The sequence below is a fragment of the Mustela erminea genome, chromosome 13 (assembly GCF_009829155.1).
Source record: "Mustela erminea isolate mMusErm1 chromosome 13, mMusErm1.Pri, whole genome shotgun sequence".
In the NCBI taxonomy this organism is placed as follows: Eukaryota; Metazoa; Chordata; class Mammalia; order Carnivora; family Mustelidae; genus Mustela; species Mustela erminea.
The window spans coordinates 65,419,506-65,441,169 of NC_045626.1; the positions used below are offsets into that span (position 1 = coordinate 65,419,506).

The 21,664-nt window shown below is 54.1% G+C and overlaps 2 protein-coding genes across 5 annotated transcripts in view; one reads left to right on the forward strand and one right to left on the reverse strand.

The window, feature by feature from the left end:
• The window catches only part of GNAZ (G protein subunit alpha z), a 53,048-nt gene extending 48,690 nt beyond the window's left edge, over window positions 1-4,358 (reverse strand). For both annotated transcript variants that reach the window (XM_032310211.1, XM_032310210.1), the window contains exon 1: window positions 4,129-4,358. The gene's annotated coding sequence lies outside the window, so the exon portion shown is untranslated. The remainder of the gene's footprint in view (window positions 1-4,128) is intronic.
• The window catches only part of RSPH14 (radial spoke head 14 homolog), an 80,809-nt gene extending 66,002 nt beyond the window's left edge, over window positions 1-14,807 (forward strand). For all 3 annotated transcript variants that reach the window (XM_032310213.1, XM_032310212.1, XM_032310214.1), the window contains exons 5-7: window positions 10,601-10,826; window positions 12,580-12,716; window positions 14,522-14,807. In XM_032310213.1, the coding sequence (XP_032166104.1) occupies window positions 10,601-10,826; window positions 12,580-12,716; window positions 14,522-14,760 (602 nt within the window). In that variant the 3' untranslated portion in view covers window positions 14,761-14,807. The remainder of the gene's footprint in view (window positions 1-10,600; window positions 10,827-12,579; window positions 12,717-14,521) is intronic.
• Window positions 14,808-21,664: the final 6,857 nt, after the last annotated feature.

The following is a 21,664-nucleotide window of genomic DNA, read 5'->3' on the forward strand; positions in this document are numbered from 1 at the left end:
CATGTTGCCACCTTGATAGTGCTTCTACCTTACTTGCTCATCCATCTTTCTAAATCTCTACTTTCTGGAAGCTCCTTCTCAGCGCATCTTCTCAGTGGTGAGGGCCTTGAGGCCTGACTCAGTCCCTCTAGACCAACTTACCCTTGATCTCCAAGTACCCTTGGCCAGTCCCACACACCTGGTGCCAAGGACTCCAGGTTTCTACCTCCAGCCTCGCTCTCTCCCCTTTGACCGCCACATAACAGCCATGTCTACCAGGGTCTAAGCCAACTGCCAACTTCCCGTGTCTTCCTTCTCTGCCAATGCCACTGCCATCCCTCCAGAGCTGTCCTTGCCTCTTCTCCATCAGCAAGTCCTCCTTAAAATAAATCCTCAACCAACACTCTTCATGACCCCTAACTGCCCTGTGTCAGCAGCCTCCTCCCCCCAATTGCTGTAACGGCCCCTCATGGCCCTCTGGTCTTGCCCCCATGCCCGTCAGCCACACAGGTCTTTTAACCGTGGAAGTAGTTTGAATCTCTTCTCTGCTCCAAACCACCCCAGGGCTTCCTGCCTCAGCAGGGCCTGCAGAGTCCTACCTGAGCCACTCCATAAACCACCCCACCCTATGGGGCTCTGGCTACCTGGCTTTCTGGTGGGGCCCCCAGCAGCTCCAGTGCCTTGGCACCTGCCCTCTCCCTCCGGATGCTCCTCCCCATCAGTCACAGCTCACCTGCTGCTCTCCATGGTACTGTGCCAATGGCCCCTCCACACAGCGGCCCCCTGACCCTCCCTCCCTGTACTCTCTTCTTTAGTTCTCTTCATGACACCTACCTTACCTGGCAGTCAGTCACACAGGTGTTGTGCAAGCCTCCCTGAGTTTCCATGAGGGCAGACACTGTGTCTGTCCTGCTCCTTACCTTACCCCGTGCCTGGCACAGCACCTAGCACCCGGCAGGTTCTGGTAAATATTACCCAAAGGAATGGATGTATGCACGAACCATTTCCGTCTCCTCGGGCTCTGGACAGAGAGCTGACATCTCCTGTGTGTTCCAGGAGCGGTCAGACAGTCCCTGTGGTTAGTTCCTGTGAGTCTACTCCTGTGAAGCGTCTCCCCTGCCAGTGTGGACCTGTGTAAAGGGGCGAAATCCACAGGGAGGACCTACGTAGGGACTGGTACAGGGACCAGGCAGGGAACTCTCGGCTCTGTTGATGAATGAAGACAAAGGAACTTAGTCAGGATGGGGGTGACAGGGCGAGGGCCTGACCCATGTCTTTGGAGGCCTTGACTGGAGGCTCTCCCCTCTCCCAGGGGAGTCTGGGCCTTCCCATGTCATTCCCCGGTCTGCCTAAGCTGTATCAGGCCACCACTGTGGGGCTTGTCCTCAGCATCTGCCCTGATGCCTCTATCCATTTCCTTTTGCCCTCTTTCCTGCCAACCACAGTGCCTGCTGGCCTGTGCCTGGAGGCTCAGTTACCCCAGGTTTCCTTCCTGGGGTTGTGGGAGAGCAGTGTGCTAATCTACCTCTTCCAGAGTTCCTGCAAGCCCTGCTATAGTCAGCAGCAATGAGAATGCCCTAGGGCCACATGTCATTTTAGGTCTTCTGAGGGCTGGCAAGGGGACAGTACAGGGCTACCTCATCCTCGCATCCAGGGAAGGAAGGCACAGTACACACTGTCATCACATGTGTGTACCCATGAGAAAACCACACAGCTAGGTTGAGGCTGCTGAGGCCACACCCTGAGTGTCAGGCCAGCCTTCCCACCATGCTGTTCTCTATCCCATTAGAGTCCTACAGGGTGTCTGGGTAGCCTTGCCAAGTCCACCTGGTTACCCAGAAGTTCCTGGAACCACCCTAGAAGCTCCTGAGATCTGGACCAAGGAATTCCTGAGACTCCAGGAAACAGAAGAGCTGAGAAGTTGGGGTCAAAGGGAGGGATTCATTCTGTGTCCCAAATCTAGAATCCCATAGCAGGTGCCCAGAATGTGGCCTGGCAACAGGGACAAGAGTGAAGCGGCTCTGTCCCTCTTGGCCTGGTCCGTGCCCCTACGGGGACAGGCAGGCCCTGCTTTCACCACAGCAACATGAGCCTTGGCAAAAAGACTAAAGTAGGTGTGTGTTTGGGGGCTGGGGGGTTGGCTACACAGATAAGTAATAAACAGCCCCTTCAGAGGGAGAGTGAAAACATCCCTGGGAGCAAGCAAGCAAGCAGATCTAGGGTGGGAAGTGACACTGGCCTTCCAAGGGAGAGAGACTATGTCTTATTCACCTCCTGTTGCAGAAGATAGACGTCTGTTAGAGGAACACACCAGAGTTTTAAATCAAATGTCAGAGTCTTATCCCCGGAGCATGAGGAATGCTGAAGGCACACCACTTCATCCCATGAGATCAGCCCCTAACTGGAGGTTCTCAAGCCTCTTTGATTACTATTCACAAACATCCATGCCCCAAAGGGGCAGAGTCCCCAGCTAAATCTCATTCTCCATCCTGGCTAGGAAGTGGGCCAGGCTGGTTAATCCAGTACCCTGACCCTCTCCATGAGGCAAGGTGCCTGGAAGGGGAGTCCTAGGCTGCAAGGAGCCTAGAACTGGAGTCTTTCAAGCTCTTCCCCAGGCCCACACCAGCCCCTAGGTCACAGAGCTGCTCCTCTTTACAGGTGAAGAAACTGTGGCCTCCATCAAATAGCCACTGCTAACAAGAAATGGGATGTTCCATTTCCCCAGCTCCGTCAGCCCCTGGGCATCTCCCACCAACCCTTCCCGCCACACTATCTGCGCTTTCCCAAGCACATCCTATGCTCCTGCCAGACCTAACTGCCTGAGTGCCCTCTTTGCGCTTTGGTCCATTTTCTCCTCTCTGTCCACAGTGCCCACCCCAGCTGTGCTCACATCCTTCAAGCTCCAGTTCAAATGTCACTTTGCCCATAAGCCTGTCTAACTCCAGCCCAGGTCATCTCTGAGGTCCCTCCAGAGGCCACCGGCATCCACGCTCAGGTTTGGGTTATCTGAGCAGAGATGTTTCTCCCCCGTGGGGTGGTGAGTCAGTCCCGGGAGGGCAGGCCCAGTCCACTCCCACCTCAGCGCCAGGCTCTGGGGGAGCAAATGCTCAGTAAATATTTGTTTAATTGAATTTGGCCAAGAAGCCTCCTCCAGACAGAACCCAAGGCAGCAGGAGTGAGTCCCCAGGGCAGGGAAATCACTTGGGCAGAAGGGAGCCCATCAGGGGCTGGGCTGCCTCACCAAAACAGGCAGACCTCGCCTACCAGGCGGGTCCTTGAATCCTGAGACAGGGACTCCAGGGAACCCTGGTCGTAGCACTGCCTTCCCATCCTCTTCTCTCTTGTGACAGAGAACCCCAATTCTTGGCCTAGGCGGATTCCTGCCATCATCACCCAGGCAGGCTCAGCACTGCCCTGCAGACAGAGCCCCCTTGGATCTCCCGCAGGATATGGAGCCCCAGCTCAGAGGCCCTTACATCTCTCCCCCCAACACCCCCTAACACCCCCACCGCCTTTTAAGGGAAAAAAATATTGAGCCAGGAACATATCACAATCGCAGCAGGTCGATACTCATCTCTTGCTCTAAATGCCTCCAAGGAACCTGTTCTCTACAAGACCGATGACGGAAAACTGCGAGCCACTCGGCCCCGGGCCCAGGCCTCAGGGGCCCTCTCCTCCGTTTCAGCCAAGGCCACGCGTCGGCGCTCCAGCCGCCCAGGGTCGCCTCCTCCCCGCTCCCCTGGGAGAGAGACCCCGCCTCAGCGCCTCTCCTGCAGGTCGTCTGGCCCCGTCTCCGCACCCGCGGCTGTTCTGGGGGGGGGGGGGCGACGCGGCATCCCTGGCAGCCCCTGCCCACCTCCCGGGCCCGCAGCCGCCCCCTCCCTCCGGCTCCTCGGCCGAGTGGTGCCCCTTCCCAGCACCTGCCGGGCCTGCGGTCGCCCCCTGCCCACCTCGCGGACATCTCCGTCCCGGTCGCCCACACCCCGGTCAGGCATCCCCTTCGCTGCTCCCCGGCGCCCCCAGCCCGGGCGGATCCCTAGCACAAAGGCCCGGGCGGGGCCCCGGGTGGGGGTGGGGTGGACGCCCCAGCCGCTCCCCCAGCACCCCAAGGTTCTGCCGCGCGCCGCGGCCGCGGGTCCGCTCACTTACCTCCGGGCCGCCGCACCGTGCATCGGCCGAGCTGCTCCGGGTGGGGCGGGGCGGGGCGGCGAGCCGGGCCGCGGCGCCCTCGTTCCGCACTACGCGGGCGGCGGCACCCGCGCGGGGACGTGACCGGACCACGGGCGGCGCACACCCTCCGGACGGCTTGGCTCCCTCCGCCCGCTCTCCCGCGCCGCCCGCCGCCCGCCGCCCGCCCGCGGGTCCACCCGCCCCGCGCCGCGCTGCCGCCGGCAGGGGGCGGAGCCGCGAGTGCAGCGCGTTGCCAGGCCAACCGCGGGCGGGGGTGCCGCGCGCCCGTCGGTGACCACGCGCTGGGCGCCACCGCCCCGCCACAAGCGCCGGCTCTCTTCTCATTGGGCAGGAGTGGCTGACGGATGCATGTGAGGTCCAATGGCAACGGGTAGGGGCGGGGCCGTGGCTCCGGCGCGCCGCAGTCCGGCACGCGCTGCCCGCTCCGGCGTCTTTGGGAGTCTGCTGCGCTGAAGCCGCGGAGCTGACCCAGTGGGACCGCTTCTCGCAGAGCCGGAGACTGAGCCTAAGAGTGTCGGATGGCCCAGGCACCCTTCTCCAGCCGCTCGTCTCCCTGGGTTTGAATTCGAACGCAGTTCGGCACTTTATGAGCTCCGCGACCTTGGGCAACCAACTGACCTCTCTGAGCCTGTTTTGCAAAGTGGGGCTAGTGGCACCGGCTTCTTTGAATTGTCTCGACAGTCCACTAGAACGCGTAAAAGGCTATGCAAACCCTTAAGGTATACACCGGTGAGGCTGGTGCAGCGATGGGAGGGACATTAGTCATCTTTCCTGCACATTCCCCCAGTGTGTAGGGGCTCTTCAGGGTCCCTGGCAATCCTGGCTACGGAAGGTTGCCTTGAAAAGGAGGAGAGGGAGAAGGGCCCAGGATATGTCCCCCAGATCAGAGAGGTGGGAGGCAGCCGGCTCCGTTAAGACCAGGATCCCCCATTGCCGCCTTGGAGAAGCTGGTAGAAGGTAGAAGTCATCCCATGGCCAGCAAAATGCACCTGAGCCAGTCTGCCAAGTTTTGCTTTCAATTTCAGCGGGAGCCGATCTGTGGGCCTCAGAGCCAGGAGGGCCCTTCACTCCTGTGCTTAAAAGACTTTGGCCAGAGAGCCAAGATATTAATGCCTCTGTCTTTTCCATCATTATAACTTGAATCTTTCTGTATTCTAGAGCATCCCTGGTAAAAATGTCAGATTCCCCCAGTTAACATCTTCCTTATCACTTTACATCCTCATGGGCACATTATAAGGATCACCCCACACTGAGCTGAAGCACTGGAATTGACCATTGACAGGGGCAGATTGGGTGGTCATCCTAGTCCAGGTTTGTGGTCATAAGGCAGGGCTAGGGGTCTGGTTCGGCAGGCTGGGCACTCTGGCGTTGCAAGATTATTCCATTACTGCTCTGGGAATGTTTCCTCTGCTGAGGATGAGATGAGAGACTGTTGAGATGGAGATGTTGAGATGGCGACTGTTGCACTACTTGCCCCCCACCCTCACCCCGTGACTGACATACCCACCTGTGAATAAGTTACCTAAACTGTCAGGGACAGGACAGATGCTGGTGATGGGCATCGTGAGGCAAACCTAGACCTGGCACAGTGCTTGCTGGAGGGGGCCAGTGAGAACCAAAGGGAGGTGGCCAAAAATGGAGGGGGGCTTCTCTGGGTGTGTGCCTTCAACCCCCCTGGTTGGGTCAGACTGGGCCTCTGCTCACAGGACCACTCAGAGGCCAATGGCTGTGATACCAGTTAGATGGCAGGCACAGGCCCTGCCCTGGTGTGGATTAGAGGTGAGAGGGGGTAGGAGGGAAGCACGGACTGGGCTCTGTTGCCTGTACACCCTTGGGGTGGGGTTATTTCACCTGGATGAGCCTCAGTTTCCTTCCCTGTTAAGGGGGACTCTAGTAAAGGGTCCTTGGAGAGTGATTCTGAGGGGAAATACATGTGGGCACAGGATTAGAGAGGGGTAAGGGCAGTTTCTGTTGTAGGATCAAGGTCCGAATGGAGCTGTTTGTAGGGCAAGCCTAGAGGTCAGTGTAGGGTGACCCTCTACTGCAGTCCAGGGTGAGATCAGCAGCTAGCCCATGAAATATCCTAAAAGGGCTTGCTGCTGCCTCCCTCACCTGAGTCTGTTGGCCACCAACGATCGCAATTCTTCATACAACAATCATTTACTTTGACCTCCTCTGCACAGGCACAGTTCTGGGATTTAGACCCCTGCCTGGTAGACCTTCCTGTCTGTGAGGCAATAATCCACCATTATAGTTGTGTGCAGCCTCATGGAGGAGACCCACTAGGGCCCTGGAGACATGTGGCAGGGGGAGAACTGGGCCCTGGGAGACACCAGGATGGAGGTGGCCTATGACCTGGGGCAGCGGAGAAGCATGTTTCAAGGTGGGAAATGCACTGGGTGTGATGGAGCCATGATGCCTGCAGGAACCCATGGAAGATCAGCTGGAGTGGGTTGGAGCCAGCAAGCAGGTGTGGGTGCCAGAATACAGGGCTGGAGTGGGGACAGTCACACCAGGCTAGTGGCCCTTCTGTGAGATTGGGGATGTCAGCCTAAGACCACTGGAGAGTTTTAGGATTAGTTTTTTTAAATTTGGGAAGGAGGATGACAAGTTTTGCTTCATATTTGTTTGCTGTGTGTGTGGTCCCATTAATGTACATTGTCCTAATATACAGAATCAAGTAACAAAATGTCAACTAGTCAGCCCTCAGAAAATAAGAAAGCAGAGATTCTCCATGAAGCCGAGTTCAGCGTAGAGTTGTAGAATCACTGAGCGACAGCAGGTGTCTGGCTGCAGCCAAGATAGAGGGATGGAGTGGGGGTCAGAGTGGGGAGGGTGGGGGCCATACAGGAGGCCCACATGATAGGAGATGCTGGAGGAAGGATGGTGCTTGCTAAGCAGATGGTGGACCAGTGGGAGAGGTGGCTGGGAACCAGCGAGTAGAGGGTCCTGGTACCTTGGGAATAGAGTGTCTTGAGAGGTGAGATGGGGTCAGCCACATCATATGCTATGAGAGGCCACATAAGCTAAGGACAGGGATGTGTCCCCAGGAGCAGAGATAGGCACAGGAAGGGGGTGGGTTCCCATGCCACCAATTCAGGGAATGGGGGCCACATGATTCTAACCTTGGGTGGGTGGGTTGCAGTGAGGTCTGGATGCTCTGGGGCAGGGGCTGGCACTCTGTCCTCAGTCCTTATTAGCCAGGAAAACAGGACCAGGAGACAACAGTTGGGACCCTTTTGATGGAAAGAGGAAGGCCCTGTTCATTGAGCCTCATACTTCACCAATCCAGCAGGGACAGATGGCCGAGTGGCCTCTCTAGGTGCTATCAGGCTATCCTCCAGGAAATGACCAAACCTCAACCACAGGGCATTTTGTGCCCTGGGCATCATGTCCCTTCAATTCCAGAGGGATTGGTGGAGCTTTCTTGGTCATCAGCCAATGAATCCATCCTGATGCACCAGCCATGCCAGACCCAGGGCTTTCCCCAAGTACATATACCTCATACCTTTGCCCTGCTGCCCCATGGATTCCAGCCTGCCTGGGCCTCTCTTCCTGCATGTTCAGAATCCCTAGGACCCTGGAATTCCTCATCTACTTGAGTACAAACCTGTGTTGTCATGACGGGTCCTGGCCGACTGCCATTTGTCTCCCCACTACCCAAGGATGGGGGTGGTGGCTTCTTGCTCATCTCTCGATGCCCATAGCACCATCCTCTCTGGCTCTTCTCCCAGCTTGATCTGCTCTCCTAAGCCCCGCTGACCAATTCTCAGGCTGTGGCAGGACTGAGTGGGTTTCTCCACTTTGTTTCCTTGGGGTCTGTGCAGCCCCCCAACCCCAATTTGAACAAGCCATTGCAGATCTGGGTTAGTTATAAATAGCCAGGCCTGCAACTCTCCTTTTAGCTGAAAAGCAAAGTGAACGAGTAGAGAGGCACACCCGGCACGCGTTTTATTTTTAATCTTCTCCCTCTGTCTCAGAATGAACTCGGGTCCTGGTGCTCAGCATTTCTAGGAGTGGAAGCCCAAGACAAATGCCTGCGGGGAAAAAAAACCCAAAGTAGCCCAGGGCCCTAGCTTTACCCCGGTCTGCTGTGTGACCTCAGGCACTTGAATTGCTTCTCTGGGCCTTGGTTTCCTCACCTAGGGAGGGAGCAGTGGAGGTGATGGCCTCCAGCAGTTTGACTTCAAAACTCTTCCTCATGCTCCTCCTCTGAGCCTGTGCCCAGCAACACCTATGGGAGGAGGGAGTCTCTGGAAAGCCCAGATCCAGGTGCAAGTGAAGCCACAATCAAGCTCCAGTTTGATGATGCACAAATTCCTCATCCCCAGGCCTTTGCTCAGGTGTCCCCCAGCTAGGAAATTTCTCCCTCTATGCAAAATCCTTCCAGGCAGCAAAATCCTTGGCAAGTCTAACTGTCATCTGCCTGCAGTGAGTTGGGGAGGAGCTGTCTGGGTCAAGTTGTGGTAGAGTCGGACCCAGTGGCTGGGGCAGGTAGGGAGCCTGTGGGGCAGGTACCCCAGTGGGCAGTGGAGTTAGAGCAGAAGGCCAGGTGTGTGGTATGGCTGGGGCCTGATGGGGAGGGTGAGGCTGAAGGGGAGAGAGGGGCTGTGTTCCCGCAGGGCAAGGGCGGTTCAGCTTTTGTCTTTGCATCCCACTCCTCGACCCTCACCCCCACCCCACATGCCTTTGCTTGTAACTGGGTCTCAGTGGTGGTGGAATTCCTTATGATGCTAGGTCCAGATGTTCTGGGCTTATGTGATAGTCCCTTCCAGGGAGCATGCTCCCACCAATCATTACCCCTTGGCATTGCCCAACTCCTTGCCGGCTAGGCTGGTTTGCATATCGAGGAAAACAGGCTTCGGGAGGTTAGGTAGCTTGTCTAAAATCACACAGCAGGATACATTAAGGAGACCAAGCCAGGCATTTTTTGAAATCTGCGTGTATTGAATTTTAAAAAGTGCAGTGCTCTTAAAGCAACGGGTAACTGCTCTTCCTGTGTTGCGAATGCCCTGAGAACAAATGTGGCAGAGCTGGTTGCTGTACTGGGACACCCCAATGAGAAGCTGGTCAGGGGCAGAGGGAGCCACTGGACATGCATCTATGCCCCTCCACCTCCCTCACCCTGGGGCACCTGCCATTTGATGTCCTCAGGAAGTGAGGGAGGAAGGTGGAGTGATGTCTTCAAAGAGGAAATCCCTGGTGCTAATTGGCACTTAGAGACCTTTAGGCTAATTAACCTGTTGATTTGTCTCTCTAGAGTAAATTAGAGGGTTTAGCTGGGGAGGCGGAAGAGAGAGATGTTGCTGATGGCCACCTCCATGGGGGCTATATATACTCGGCCTCTCAGTGGGTGGTGTGGGCCACTGGGGAGTCCAGGAAGAGGGCGGGATGGGGGGAGCAGCGCTGGGAAGAGGGAGTGTGCCCTCCCCAGCATTGCCCTGCTCACTCCCCAGGGAGCAGTTCTGAACACAGGGGAGCTGAGCCCCTCAGGAGTGCTGCCTGGACCTGGTTCTGGGTTCCCCTCTGGACATCCCTCAGGAGGCAGAAGGAACTGAATGGAGGGAAGTGGAACCCATTCTTGAGGAGCCTCGCCTCCCCACCTTCTCCTAGTCCTGGTGTTCCAGCCACGCTGCTATGTAGAGCCCCCTTCCTGCGTTTTTTTTTTTTCTTTTAGATATTTTTAATTTATTTGACAGAGAAAGAGAGAGGTCACAAGTAGTCAGAGAGGCAGGCAGAGAGAGAGGGGGAAACAGACTCCCTGCTAAGCAGAGAGCCCGATGCAGGGCTCCATCCCAGGACCCTGGGATCATGACTTGAGCAGAAGGCAGAGGCTTTAACCCACTGAGCCACCCAGGTGCCCCTCCTGTGGGTTTTTTAGATTCCCTTGGCCAGAGTCTATGGATTTCCTGCTACCTCTGGTTGGAGGCACAGCTCTTTTTTGTATATAAGATGGTGGCCTGTTCATTTGTGCCTCAGATTTGATTCCAAGCTTTTTCCTTTCCCCAAGGGCTGGCCAGATTGGTCTGGGGTTTCTAGTGGCTTAGAGATGTAGGTAGGAAGGAGGAGGTTGGCTGTTCCCCCCACCTTCCTTCTTGTGCAAGGTAGTTCCTCCTGTGCCTGGGCCCTGCAGGGATGGCTGCTGCTTCTCAGGCTCCTGAGCACCTGTTGAAGGCTGATGCTCTCCCCCCCGCGCCCCCCACTTACAGGTGACCAAAGGATGGCACTTTTGGGGGTCCTCCAGGGCTGTGTGGTTTCCACCCTAGCTTGTCATCCCCAGACTCCTGCTAGCTGCTCAGGGGTCTGGCAGCCAGGGGCATTTGCGAATCTCCTCTCCCCTACCAGCTCTGCAGGCCTCGCCTCCCCGCTCTTGCTGCCCAGAATGGGTCGGGGTGACTGGCCCAGCCTCAGTGCCTTTCCCATCCTGTAGGAGCCCAGGGCATTGTCAACAGTGGCCTGATCCCCTCCCTGGTGTGGAAGCTGCAGAGGGAGGAGGAAGAGATCCAAGGGCTTCTCCTGGACACACTGGCCTCCTGCCTGATGGTGGATGCCACCGAGGCGCTGAGTAGTGGTGTGGTGCCCTTCCTGAAGCAGAAGCTCCTCAGTGCCAACAATGACATTCGCAGCAAAGCTGCCCGCACGCTCATTGCAGTCAGGTGAGCCTGGGTCCGCGCGGATGGAGTGGGGAGGGCAGGGGCGGCCAGCCTGGAGCCTTTTGCTTAGACTCAGAGAAGGCACCTGAGCTGCCTCCCGGCCCCCCAGGGAGCCAGCCTGCCCCAGAGCTCCCTGTCCCCTGGGGTAGGAGCACTGTCCTATTGGCCTGTGAGCTTACCACTCATGGTTGCATATCCCCAGAAGAAGGCCCCAGTCCTGGGCAAAGCAAGATGGTTTGTCCCCCCTCCTTGTGAGGAAGGCAAGCACAGAAGTGTGGTGATGTTCGAAGTTACTAAGTTGTCTATAGACGCCAGTCATTATCTACAAACGGTTCTCTTGCAAGGGGGGTGATTACCTTTTATAGGTAAGGACACGGAGGGCACATGTGTCCAGTCGTTGGTGACCCAGGGTCACATGGGATCAGAGTCTAAATCCTGGCCTGGAAACTGAGGGAGCACAACGCCTCAGAGAAGGGAGGGATGGGGGGCAGGGAGGACATATGTGATCCCAAACAGAAGTTTTCTGAGGGCAGAGGTCCCTCATCCCTCCAAGACTATATCTTAGATATGGCCACTGCCTACATCCTGGCGCCTTGTGCCTCCCCTAGCCTTGACTGTCCCTCCAGCTGGCATTCTTTCTAGAGACCTGGGCCAGCATTTTGGCAGGTCTGGCCCCCGATCCAGACCCTGGGGAGCTTGTGAACGTGGAGATTCCGGAGCCCCATCCCAGATCGATCACCATCTGGACTTTGCTCAGAGGTCTTGCAGTGAAGCCTCTGAGGACCCTACCTGCTCTAGAAAGTGGTGACCTCCACCAGTCCTGCCTGTGTCTTTCACCATGCCCTCCTTTTCATATGTCACCCCTCAGGGGAGCTCCTGAAGACAGGGCTTTGCTCTGGTTGCTGGTGGAGAGCAGGGCTTCGAAACAGAGGAGCTTTGGTCCCCTGGGAGACAGACAGCACTGTCTGGAGACATTTCTGGTTGTTCTAACTTGAGGGAGAAGGGTGCTCCTGGCATCGAGTTGGGGAAAGCCGGGTATGCTGGTCAGCATCCCACAACACATAGGACTGCCACCACCACAAAGAATCATCCAGCCCCACGGTCAGTTGTGCTCTTGTCTCCGCATCCCGGATCAGGTCCCGCCAAGGTGCTTGTCAGCCCTGGCCGTGGGAATGAACGAACACACGGAATCCCTGCTGGCGCGGCCCAAGACTCTACATCTTTGATCAAGTTCCCAAAGGGAGCCCGTGGGGAGCCCAGCACATTCATTTTCACAGCTTCATACAGTGCCAGGATTAGAAGTGACTTACAGCGTCCTCTCCCCTGAGGGTGGCTCTGCACGGGTGTCTCCCTGGCAGCTTGCCACTTCCGTGCCTTAGCCCATCTCTGGCAGCTCTGGCTCCTGCATGGAGTCAAAATGAGTGTCCCTGGGTCCTGCTGCTCCCCATCTTAGGGCCGGGAGAAACATGTCTGGTTTCTTCTTCATGGGATACCTTAGGGCCAGTCTCCATCACCCCCTGGCTCCTATGCAGCTTGGCCTTCGGTGGCCGCGGGCTGTGCTCCCAGGTTGTCCCAGCATGGGGGGAAGACCCAAACCTCACACCAGCACTTGCGCCCTGGTACCCCCGGCCAGGCCCGGACCCCCAGGGGTGGTCCCAACACAAGTTCTCCTGCTGTCCCCTGGGGTGGTCCTAGGCTCCCCAGCCCCCTCCTCTTTGTCAAGTGAAATCACACAGCTGTCCCCTCTCTGGCCCAGCATTCCTCTGGACGGCAAGAACCAGGTGTGGCAGCATGACGTCATCCCCATTCTGGTGCACCTGCTGAAGGACAATGTGGAGGAGGTGCAGGCCAATGCTGCTGGGGCCCTCATGTATGCCATGGTCACCACCCAAGGTGAGGTGGCCAGCTGTATCCCCTGTGCAAGGGGGGGGGCACTGCAGCCTCCAGCATGCTGGCTGCCCCTGCGAGTTTTCCAGAACTCTCGTTTTGTGCTCAGCATCCCGGTAATGCCCTCTCCCCGCCCTACCAAAATACTTCCCCTGGTCTATTGTTGAAGTCTTTCACTTTGGGGCCAAGGCTCCACCCTCCCTCTTCTTCCTGGCCTCAGTGGGTCACCTACCTGTGGCCCTCCCTGGTCACTCCAGGGAGGGGACCTCTGTCCCCTCTTACCAGGCTATTCCCTGGGCCTGGAATTTCTGCCTCCAACCCAGGCCCCTTGTATGCCTCAATTCTGGGATGAATTATGTAGTTTGCCATCCTTGATTTGGTTATCCTAGGCCTAAACAAACACTGGAACCCTTGCTTCCATGTTGTGTTTTGATCAAAATTACTTTTTTTTTCAATGGGTAGGGGTGGGGAGCAAATAAGAGTATGAAATTACCTCTCCCATCTGGGGACTCCCCCTGCCCCCAACCAGTCAGGCTTCCATGCTAAGTCATCCAATCCTGGCCACAGGAGCAGCTGGGGTTGGTTTCCCCACTTGGAGGCCAGGGTGGGTCATCCCATGTGACTGCTGAAAGCTCTCGGTCTTTCCCCATGCATACAATTGCCCACACCAGCCCTGTGCCCTGGGCCCTGTGCCCTGTGCCCTGTGCTTTCTTGATGTTCCATGGAGGACTGACTGGGTCTCTGATTCTCAATCAGCATACAGCAAAGCTCCCCCAGAACTGGGGCTCTCATCCATTCCCCACTTGATGCTAATGGTGGAATTTGAAACGTACCAGAAGAGGAGAGGTTGGGGACTTCCCCACAGCCACAGCCCCCTTTCAACTGTGCAGTGAAGACACTGACTACCAAGGCAGGGGCTCCCCTTTTGTGTATATCCCTCTGGTGGGGAGTCTTCAGTGCATTGTCTTGCTTGGGCTTCCTGCGGGAGCTCTTGGTGGACCAGAGCTCCTTGTGGGCCCAGGCAACACCTGGAAATTGGGGATGTGAAGCCACTTTTCATTGAGCTGGCCCTCCAGCCAAGGGCCCCTATCCCCTGCCATGTGCCAGGCCCTGTGATGGGTGGTAGGGACATAGACCCTGTATCTCAGCCTCCTGCAAACAGTTTGGGGGGAGTGGCAGAGGGTTGATGACCTAGAGGAGAAGCATAGCATGCAGCAGGCACAGGACAGGGGCCAAGCCTCCTCTGGGAGGGGCGTGGGTATTGACTTAAGGGACAGTGGAAATCAGCAGGGCCGAGGGTGGCTGTGCAGGTTCTAGCACACAGAGAATAGTACACTGAGCACGGCAGGAAACCGGAGAGTAGGGGGCAACTACCTGGCCTTTTAGCAGGCCAAGACAGCAGAAAGATGTCGAAGGTTCAGGAGGGGTGTCTCCTTTACTGATTAATGTCTGCATCCTCCACTAGACTGTAAGTACCAGGAGGGAAAGAACTCTGTGAGTTTTTGTGCCTGGAGCAGAGTAGGTGCTCAGGAAATACTTGCCGCATAAACAAACAATTGGATTTTAATTTTTGTGTTGCCTTAGAGAACTGGATTGCAGGACAGGCATCAGGGTGGGTGGGGAGAAGCCAGTTGAGGGGCAGGAATGAGGAGGCCAAGACTGGAGGCAGAGGAAGGTGCCACGGCCTGCACTGGAATGAGGGAAGGTACCTCCCCCGAGGCTGCACAGGCCAGAGGCCAGAGTTGGGCTGGGGTGGGCGGAGGTGGAACAGGATGGTTCCCTGAGGAATGCCTGGTGTTGGTGGCCCACAGGAAAGTATGCCGCCTTGGACACAGAAGCCATCCACCCGCTCCTGAACCTGCTGTCCTCACCCTTGAGCAAGGCACGTTTGAATGCCACCAAGGCCCTCACCATGCTGGCTGAAGCTCCTGAGGGCCGCAAGTTCCTGCAGTCTCATGTGCCCATCTTCCGCACCCTCGAGGAGGACCCCAGTGAGGCAGTGCGGCGGGCAGCCCAGATCGCCATCAAAGTCATTGAGTGGAAACCCTGAGCCACTTGCTGGGCCAGACCTGATAAGCTGCTTGCCTGAATAAATGGGCTGAATCTCTTTATATTGGGTCTGAATGGCATTTTATGGTCCTAGAGTGTGGCCACATCTTCCCTCTCTCCTACAAAGTGGAAATACCCGGCCCTGAAGGACTGGGTCATGGTGGCCAGGCGAGAAGGCATGGGCTAAGTCCAAGGCCCAGGGATGGAAGGATGGCATACCAGCTCTCTGTTGCATCTAAGAGTCCCCTCAGAATGTAGAGAGCAGGGCTGGGCTTTCCAGGTACAAGGAGGAGCTAGGAGTTATATTGGGGGAAGGAACACAGCTGGATCTGGCCCACCCAGGCTTTAGATACTTGAGCGACCAGGCCCTTGGGTGTGGTTGGGCACTGCACTGCTTAGCCAGTTCTGCCTCCCTCTCTCAGGAGGGAAGGTTGAAGTGCAGCTCATGTGGGCTCTTTCAGGAGGAGTGTGAGTTGTATGAGGCCCCCTAGGCATGCGTGCCCAGGACAGGGATCTTCCCGGCAGCACAAAGATGTCATAAGGACAAGCTCCCAGCTGGCCGAAGCCAACCACTCCCTAGCCCCAGGGCAGCCCTCTTGCCAGCCTTCCACCTGAGCCTCCACCTGCCTCTCTTGTTCCCCAGATGAAACTAGCAAAGGAGGCTGGAGAGCTTGAAGGCACTGGAGGAGAAGCCAGGCTGCAGAGGGTAGGAGGCCTGGGTAACATTTAACCACCCTCAGACTTCCCTGCCTGGTCTGGCAGGATGATGGTTCTTAAACCAGTTCTGACTCCTATTGGAGAAACTGCAGGAGGGGAGCTCAGCTTCAAGGGAACTTTTTGAGGCTCCCTGCCTCAAACAAGGTTTTTCTCATAATAGCACCAACCGGCAGCCATATTTCCTATGGGACAGAGCATCCCAGGCTTATGGGATTCCCAGTCCTTCCAGAATAAACATCAGGAGAACCAGAACCCTCAAGCGAGCACCTTCTTATAGTTCTTTTATTGACTGGGGCCTTCACTTTCCTAGAAGAAACAGAGAAGTTTGCATTGCTGGAATTAGAGGATTAGCCCAAGGGGACTGGCTGCTGAGCCCAGCTGGTATTTCAAGGGAATATTCTCAAAATAGGCTCCCAAAGAGGAAACCTTTTCTCCTTCAGTAAAACAGGTGGTTGAAGACCTTTACTTCCTCAGGGCCCCATTTCACTTCAACACATAGCATGCTGGTTCCACCTCTACTGCTTCACAGAAGGGCTCTGGCCAAGGCCACTGGCCAAGGTTACTGACCATCTTGCTACCAAGATCCTGTACTCTTTGTGCTTGACCCATGCTGTGGCCCAGGTATGGATGTTCCCTTTCTTTAGTAGCTGTTTTGGGCCTCCTTCCAAGGCTCTTGCTGTGCTCTCTTAGGTCTCCTTTGTAAAGCCCCCTCTCTCCACATGACCAGTAGTGTTCATGTTTCTCACAGCTCTGTCTAGGCCCTCTCTCCTCCTGTTCTCCCATACAATCTCACCTGCCTGGCTGTGGGCTCCCTCTACCAGGTTCCCTTCTTAACTAGGCCTGCCCACTGCTTTGTCTCCCCCAAATCTGGGTCTGTAGCCCCAGCCTCTCTCCTGAGTTCTGGATCCTTCTATCCAACTTAATGTCTACCCTTAAATTTCTCTAGGCAAGGATTAAGAATCCTTCACAAACTCCTCTAAAAAATAGAAGGGGATGGGACACTTTCCAACTTATTCTGGGGTGAATTTTACCAAAATTAGTTGATACCCAAGCCAGACAAAGACATCATAAGAGAACTATAGACCAATATCCTTTATGAATAGAGACATAAAATCTTAATCAAATATGATCAAACCAAATCCAGCCACATTTAAAAAGCATTATACTGGGACCCCTAGGTGGCTCAGTCATTAAGCATCTGCTTTTGGCTCAGGTTGTGATATCAGGGTCCTGGGATCAAGCCCTGCATCGGGATCCTTGCTCGGCGGGAAGCCTGCTTTTCCTTCTCCCTCTCCCCCTGCTTGTATTCCCTCTCTTGCTGTCTCTCTCTCTGTCAAATAAATAAAATCTTTAAAAAAATGAGCATTATATTCCATGACCAATGGAATTTATCTCAGGAATGCAAGGTTGGTTTAACATTTGAAGCTGAATCAATGTAATATATATACACATACAATAAAGGATAGAAATCACACGATCATCTTAATAGATACAGAAAAAGCATTTGATGAAATCTGATATCCATTTCTAAAAAAAAAAAAAAAGAAAATCCAAAAAATCCAATATGGGGTAACTTTTGCAAAAAGTCTTAGCTACCATCATTCCCAATGGTGAGAGACTGGGTGCAGTCCCTTGAAGTTCAGAAACAAGACAAAAATGTCTGCTCTCACTACTTCAATTCAACATTGTACTGAGGGTTCTAGCCAAAGCAATTAGGCAAGAAAATGAAGTCAAAGGCATCCAGATTGGAAGGAAAAAAGTAAACCATCTCTTTTTGCAGATGATGGGAACTTATATATGGAAAATTCCAAGGTATACACTTAAAAGCTGTTAGAACTAGTAAACAACCATAGCAAAGTTGACAAAGAAAACAACTCCATTTACAATAGCATTGAAAAGAATAAAATACCTAGGAATAAATTTAACAAGAGAAGTGCAAAATTTGGACACTGAAAACAAAACATTGTTGAAAGAAAGATATAAATAAATGAAAAGACATAACATGTTCACAGATCAGAAGATGTAAAATTGTCAAGATGACAGTAAGTATCTTCTTGCATCTCAAACTCAACATGTTCCAAGTGGTGCTCAACTTTTCTCCCACATCTGTTCCTTTTCCAGTGTGGCCTGTCTTTAGAATTGGTGTGCCCTTTGCCCACATGCTTAACTCAGAGAGTCATTCTGGCCTCTCCCTCTACAAATCAAGTTCTATTACTTCTAATTGCTGGCCTCTCCCTTAATCAGTCAAGTTCTATTACTTCTAATTGCTGGCTTCTCTTGATGCCATTTTCTCTCTGCCACTAACTTGCCTGGATTGTTCTAAACAGTCTCCTGGTGGGTGTTCCTGCCTCCTTTTCATCATTTCAGCAGTAGTAGAGCAAATCTGATCCTGTCACTTCCCCACTGAAGCTCCCAGGGACTTAGGATCCCAAATTATATAAGGCAAGTCAGGCTCCACCTTGCCCTCCCCATCTCCCATGGTTCTTCTACGCATAAGTCATGTCTTGGCATCCTCAAACATGCTTTGTACTCTTACCTCATGTCTTTCTGCATGTTGTCCCTTCTGTTGTCCAGCTAATTGAGCTCCTTCTTTGGTCATAAGAGGCCTTCTCTGACTCAGACTAGGTGGGCCTCCCTGCAGTATACACGACATGTGGTGGGCCAGTGTGTGGCCTTAATGTCAGGCAGGGATGTTCCAGGGCCTATGCCCATTCCCAGTGTACTTAATTTCCTTGCCGAGTCTGTTCCCTTCCCTGTAAAATGTGGCTAATTTCTAGTACTTCCACAAAGGGTGATTCTGTGTCTTGAAAGTGATAATGCCGTTACCCCTGGCAGCAAAACCACAGGCTGCACTAAAAGCTGGCTGTCACAGCTAGTGTTTCACTTTGGTGCCTATGCTCTGTTAGCAGCTATTTTCTTGCAGTGGCTGGCACATAGTAGGCACTCAAAAATCTCAGCTGAAGGGATAAACTAGGGGGAAGAGACTACATGTGAATGTGCCTTCAGAATGTGATTTTTGCGATGCTGGATGGGCCTCTGCCAAATCACTTCAAGGCACCTAGAACTTTTTCTAAAGACACAGATAGTTTATTTTTGAGAAGGAAGAGGAAGGATCAGCTTAGGGAGTCCTTGCAGAAACACAGCCTGGGAGTGGCCTATACTTGACAGCTAAGGGAGTCTAGCTCCTGGCCCCAATGCCCAATAGCATGCCAATTGCAGGCAGACTGGGAGGGACTAGAAAGAGCTCTGGAAGGAGGAAGGTTTCCCCTCCCCCTGCCTTTCAAGGGTGCAGTGTGACTGTAGCCAGACAGTGCTGAATTGTTGGAGGCCTGCTCCACTGAGCAGAAACTGCCTCAGCTCCATCAGTGGTCCAGGCAGGAGCTAAAGTCCCACCCATGGGCAGCCTTGGCTCCAGCTGGCATGGGAGGTCATTGGCAGTGGGCATAACATTTGTGGTGGGAACCCCATGTGGGGGTGGGGCTTGTACTCCATGGGATCTTTGCCAGCAGGGTATACCTTTAAAAAGGAGGAGAGCACAAAGCAAATGGAGGCTGGGTATAGGAAGGAAATGGTTACAGTGAAGTAAACACAAGCAAAAAATCCCAAATATATCTAGAAATAAAAAGCCAAAATTAAATTTAAAGTGAAAGTCAGTGTTTATGCAGTAGAGCCATTTGGAGAAAATGACTCATTTTGTAAAGGAACAGATGTTCTCATTTGCATAGTCTCTGGAGTCACAAATGGACTTCACCCTGTCCCCTCAGCACACATGCCCTGCAGCTGGTGGCACTTGACTTGTGACACTGAAAGAGTGTTTACATTAGTGTAATCCTTGGTCCCATAGCCACTGGTCTCCTGGTAGGAAAGACTTTCTCTACTGGATGATGAGGGAGTCTGGAAGAGGCTGTGGTTTTCCTGCTCTTCCCAGATACCCCTGGGCCCCAGATGCCTTAGTAGTAGTAGATGTGCAGTAGGACTTCAGCTGATATCGAGAGGAACCCGCAGGCATTGGCAATTTGTCTCCAGAAGGGTATCTCTGACATGTCAACGTACTTTATCCCTGCCCACATGTCATTGTGTTCTGTCCCTTTAGATGTGTCACAGCACTCTGTCTCTTCCAATGTGGCACCGTGTTCTGTCCTTTCAGACATATCATGGCACTTTGTCCTTTCCAACATGTGCTCTATCCTTTCAGATATGGCAGCACACCCCATACTCTCTTTGGCTATCTCTTTTGGGGCCAGTTTGGGGCCTGGCTGTGGCTCCAGCCACAAAACACATATCAGGCCTTTCAGAGGCAGCCCTGGTCCTCCTTGAATACATCTGGAACAGAGGGAACAGGCAAACATCAGGACACAAGAAGGACTTTCTATGGTGTCGCATCTCAGTGGTCAGTCCCACAGAAAGACCGAAAGACTCCAAAATGAAGATCTCTCCTGAGCCCCTGCCACAGAATACCTACCACCATCCTCAGAGACATGGGAGAGGTGGGATAAGGGGCTAAGGTATGTGTGGGGGTGGGAACTACCTGGGGTCATGCTCACCTTCCACTGGTAGAGCCTTCCACTGGGTCCAGATCCTGGAGTGACCACCCTTCTCTGTCTTAGGCACATGCCCGAACACAGCTGAATAGGACTAGAGCAAGTGACTGCTCCTCTGAATCTGCCTCCCCAGTCACTACTCTCCAGAGGATGGAAGAAATCCCCTGATTTCTGGAATCAGACGCTGATCTCCTTGGTAAGCTCTCAGGTAATGTCTTCAGGCAGGCATCAGTCTTGCAGTCTGGCCCAAAATAAGGCACTCGGGGCACTTGAATGGGAAGTCACTGATGTTTTCCAGGAGGCAAAGGAGGGAAGTCTAGGAATTATAGGAAAGTTTCTATTTAGATTAGTGAAAACACCTTCTGGGGCTTGCTCAATTCTGTTGGTTCAGATCTGGCAGTCTGCTCGTTGGGCCTGCTCAGGCGCAGGTCAGCACCACGGCTAGCTCCCACATACCACAGTAGGTGCCTCTGCCACGTGGAAAGTTTCCTCCTTGATGACAAGATGAGCACATTTCTGTCTGAGAGCAGGCATCCAGCTGTGTTCTCTGTCTCATTCTGTTGGGCATCCTCCATGCCAGCTGTGTCCCAAGGCTGAGGCGGCACCAGCAATGATGGAACCCATCAGCTGGGGACAGAGGACCCTCTGTTACAAGGGGAGGGTGGCTGCAGCCAGGGTACCCCAAAGTCAGGGATATAATCTCTGCTACCAGTGCTGAGAAGTCCATATAACATGGACACCCATGTCATATCATCATGTAGGTGCCAACCCCAAAGAGGCTGCTGTATCTAAAAGGCAACTGATCATTTGATGACAGCCCCCAGGCTATATGATGGGGAGTGGTAGGGCCATTGACCAAGAGCACACATTTTAGAGTCAGACTTGGCTGTGTTCAAGTCCCAGCTCCACCACTGCCTTGTTATCTGTGGAGCCTGGGGCAAGTTAGTTAACTGTTCAGTGCCTCAGTTTCTCCATCTCTAAATGGGGATGCTAATTGTACCTATCACACAGAGGTATAATTTTGACACTGCCTGGCACATCGCAAGTGGGCAGTAAATATTAGCCACTGTCATTATCATCATCATCATCATTCCCCCATGACTGTGGAGGGAGAAGAGGAACTGGGAGGGGTACCAAGGACAAGTACCTGGCACACTGTGGGCCCCCAGTAGGCTCGTTTCTCCCACTCAGAGAAGAGAAATTCCCAGGGAGCCCTGTATCCACCAGCTGTGTGGATCAGCCATGCTCAGGAGAGTTTACTCCCTTGCTCTGCACCTGTCCAAGGCCTCCTCTACAGAGAGCAGGAGGGAGCCCAAGGCCTCTTTGGGCTCTAAAATTCCCTAGCAGGGGTGAAGGGGGCCCCAGATTGTTGCCTCCTCCTCTAAACTCTCAGCCTCCCCAGGCACTCTCCGCCTGAGACTCAGGACTAATCTCATTAAGCCTTTATCCCTGTTTGCGTCAGGGCTGCAAGAAGCTCAGGTCACCCTACCCGGTGGCCCCAACACTTCCTTTCTGACCCCATCTGCTGAAAACCTTCCTCTGGGCCTTCTGGAGCTCCTCCCTGCAACATTCTATCTCTGCTTGCTGGGACTGAACTCTAACTGTCTTCAGACTTCTTCCCTGGAGCACCCCTCCTTCTTCTCCCCC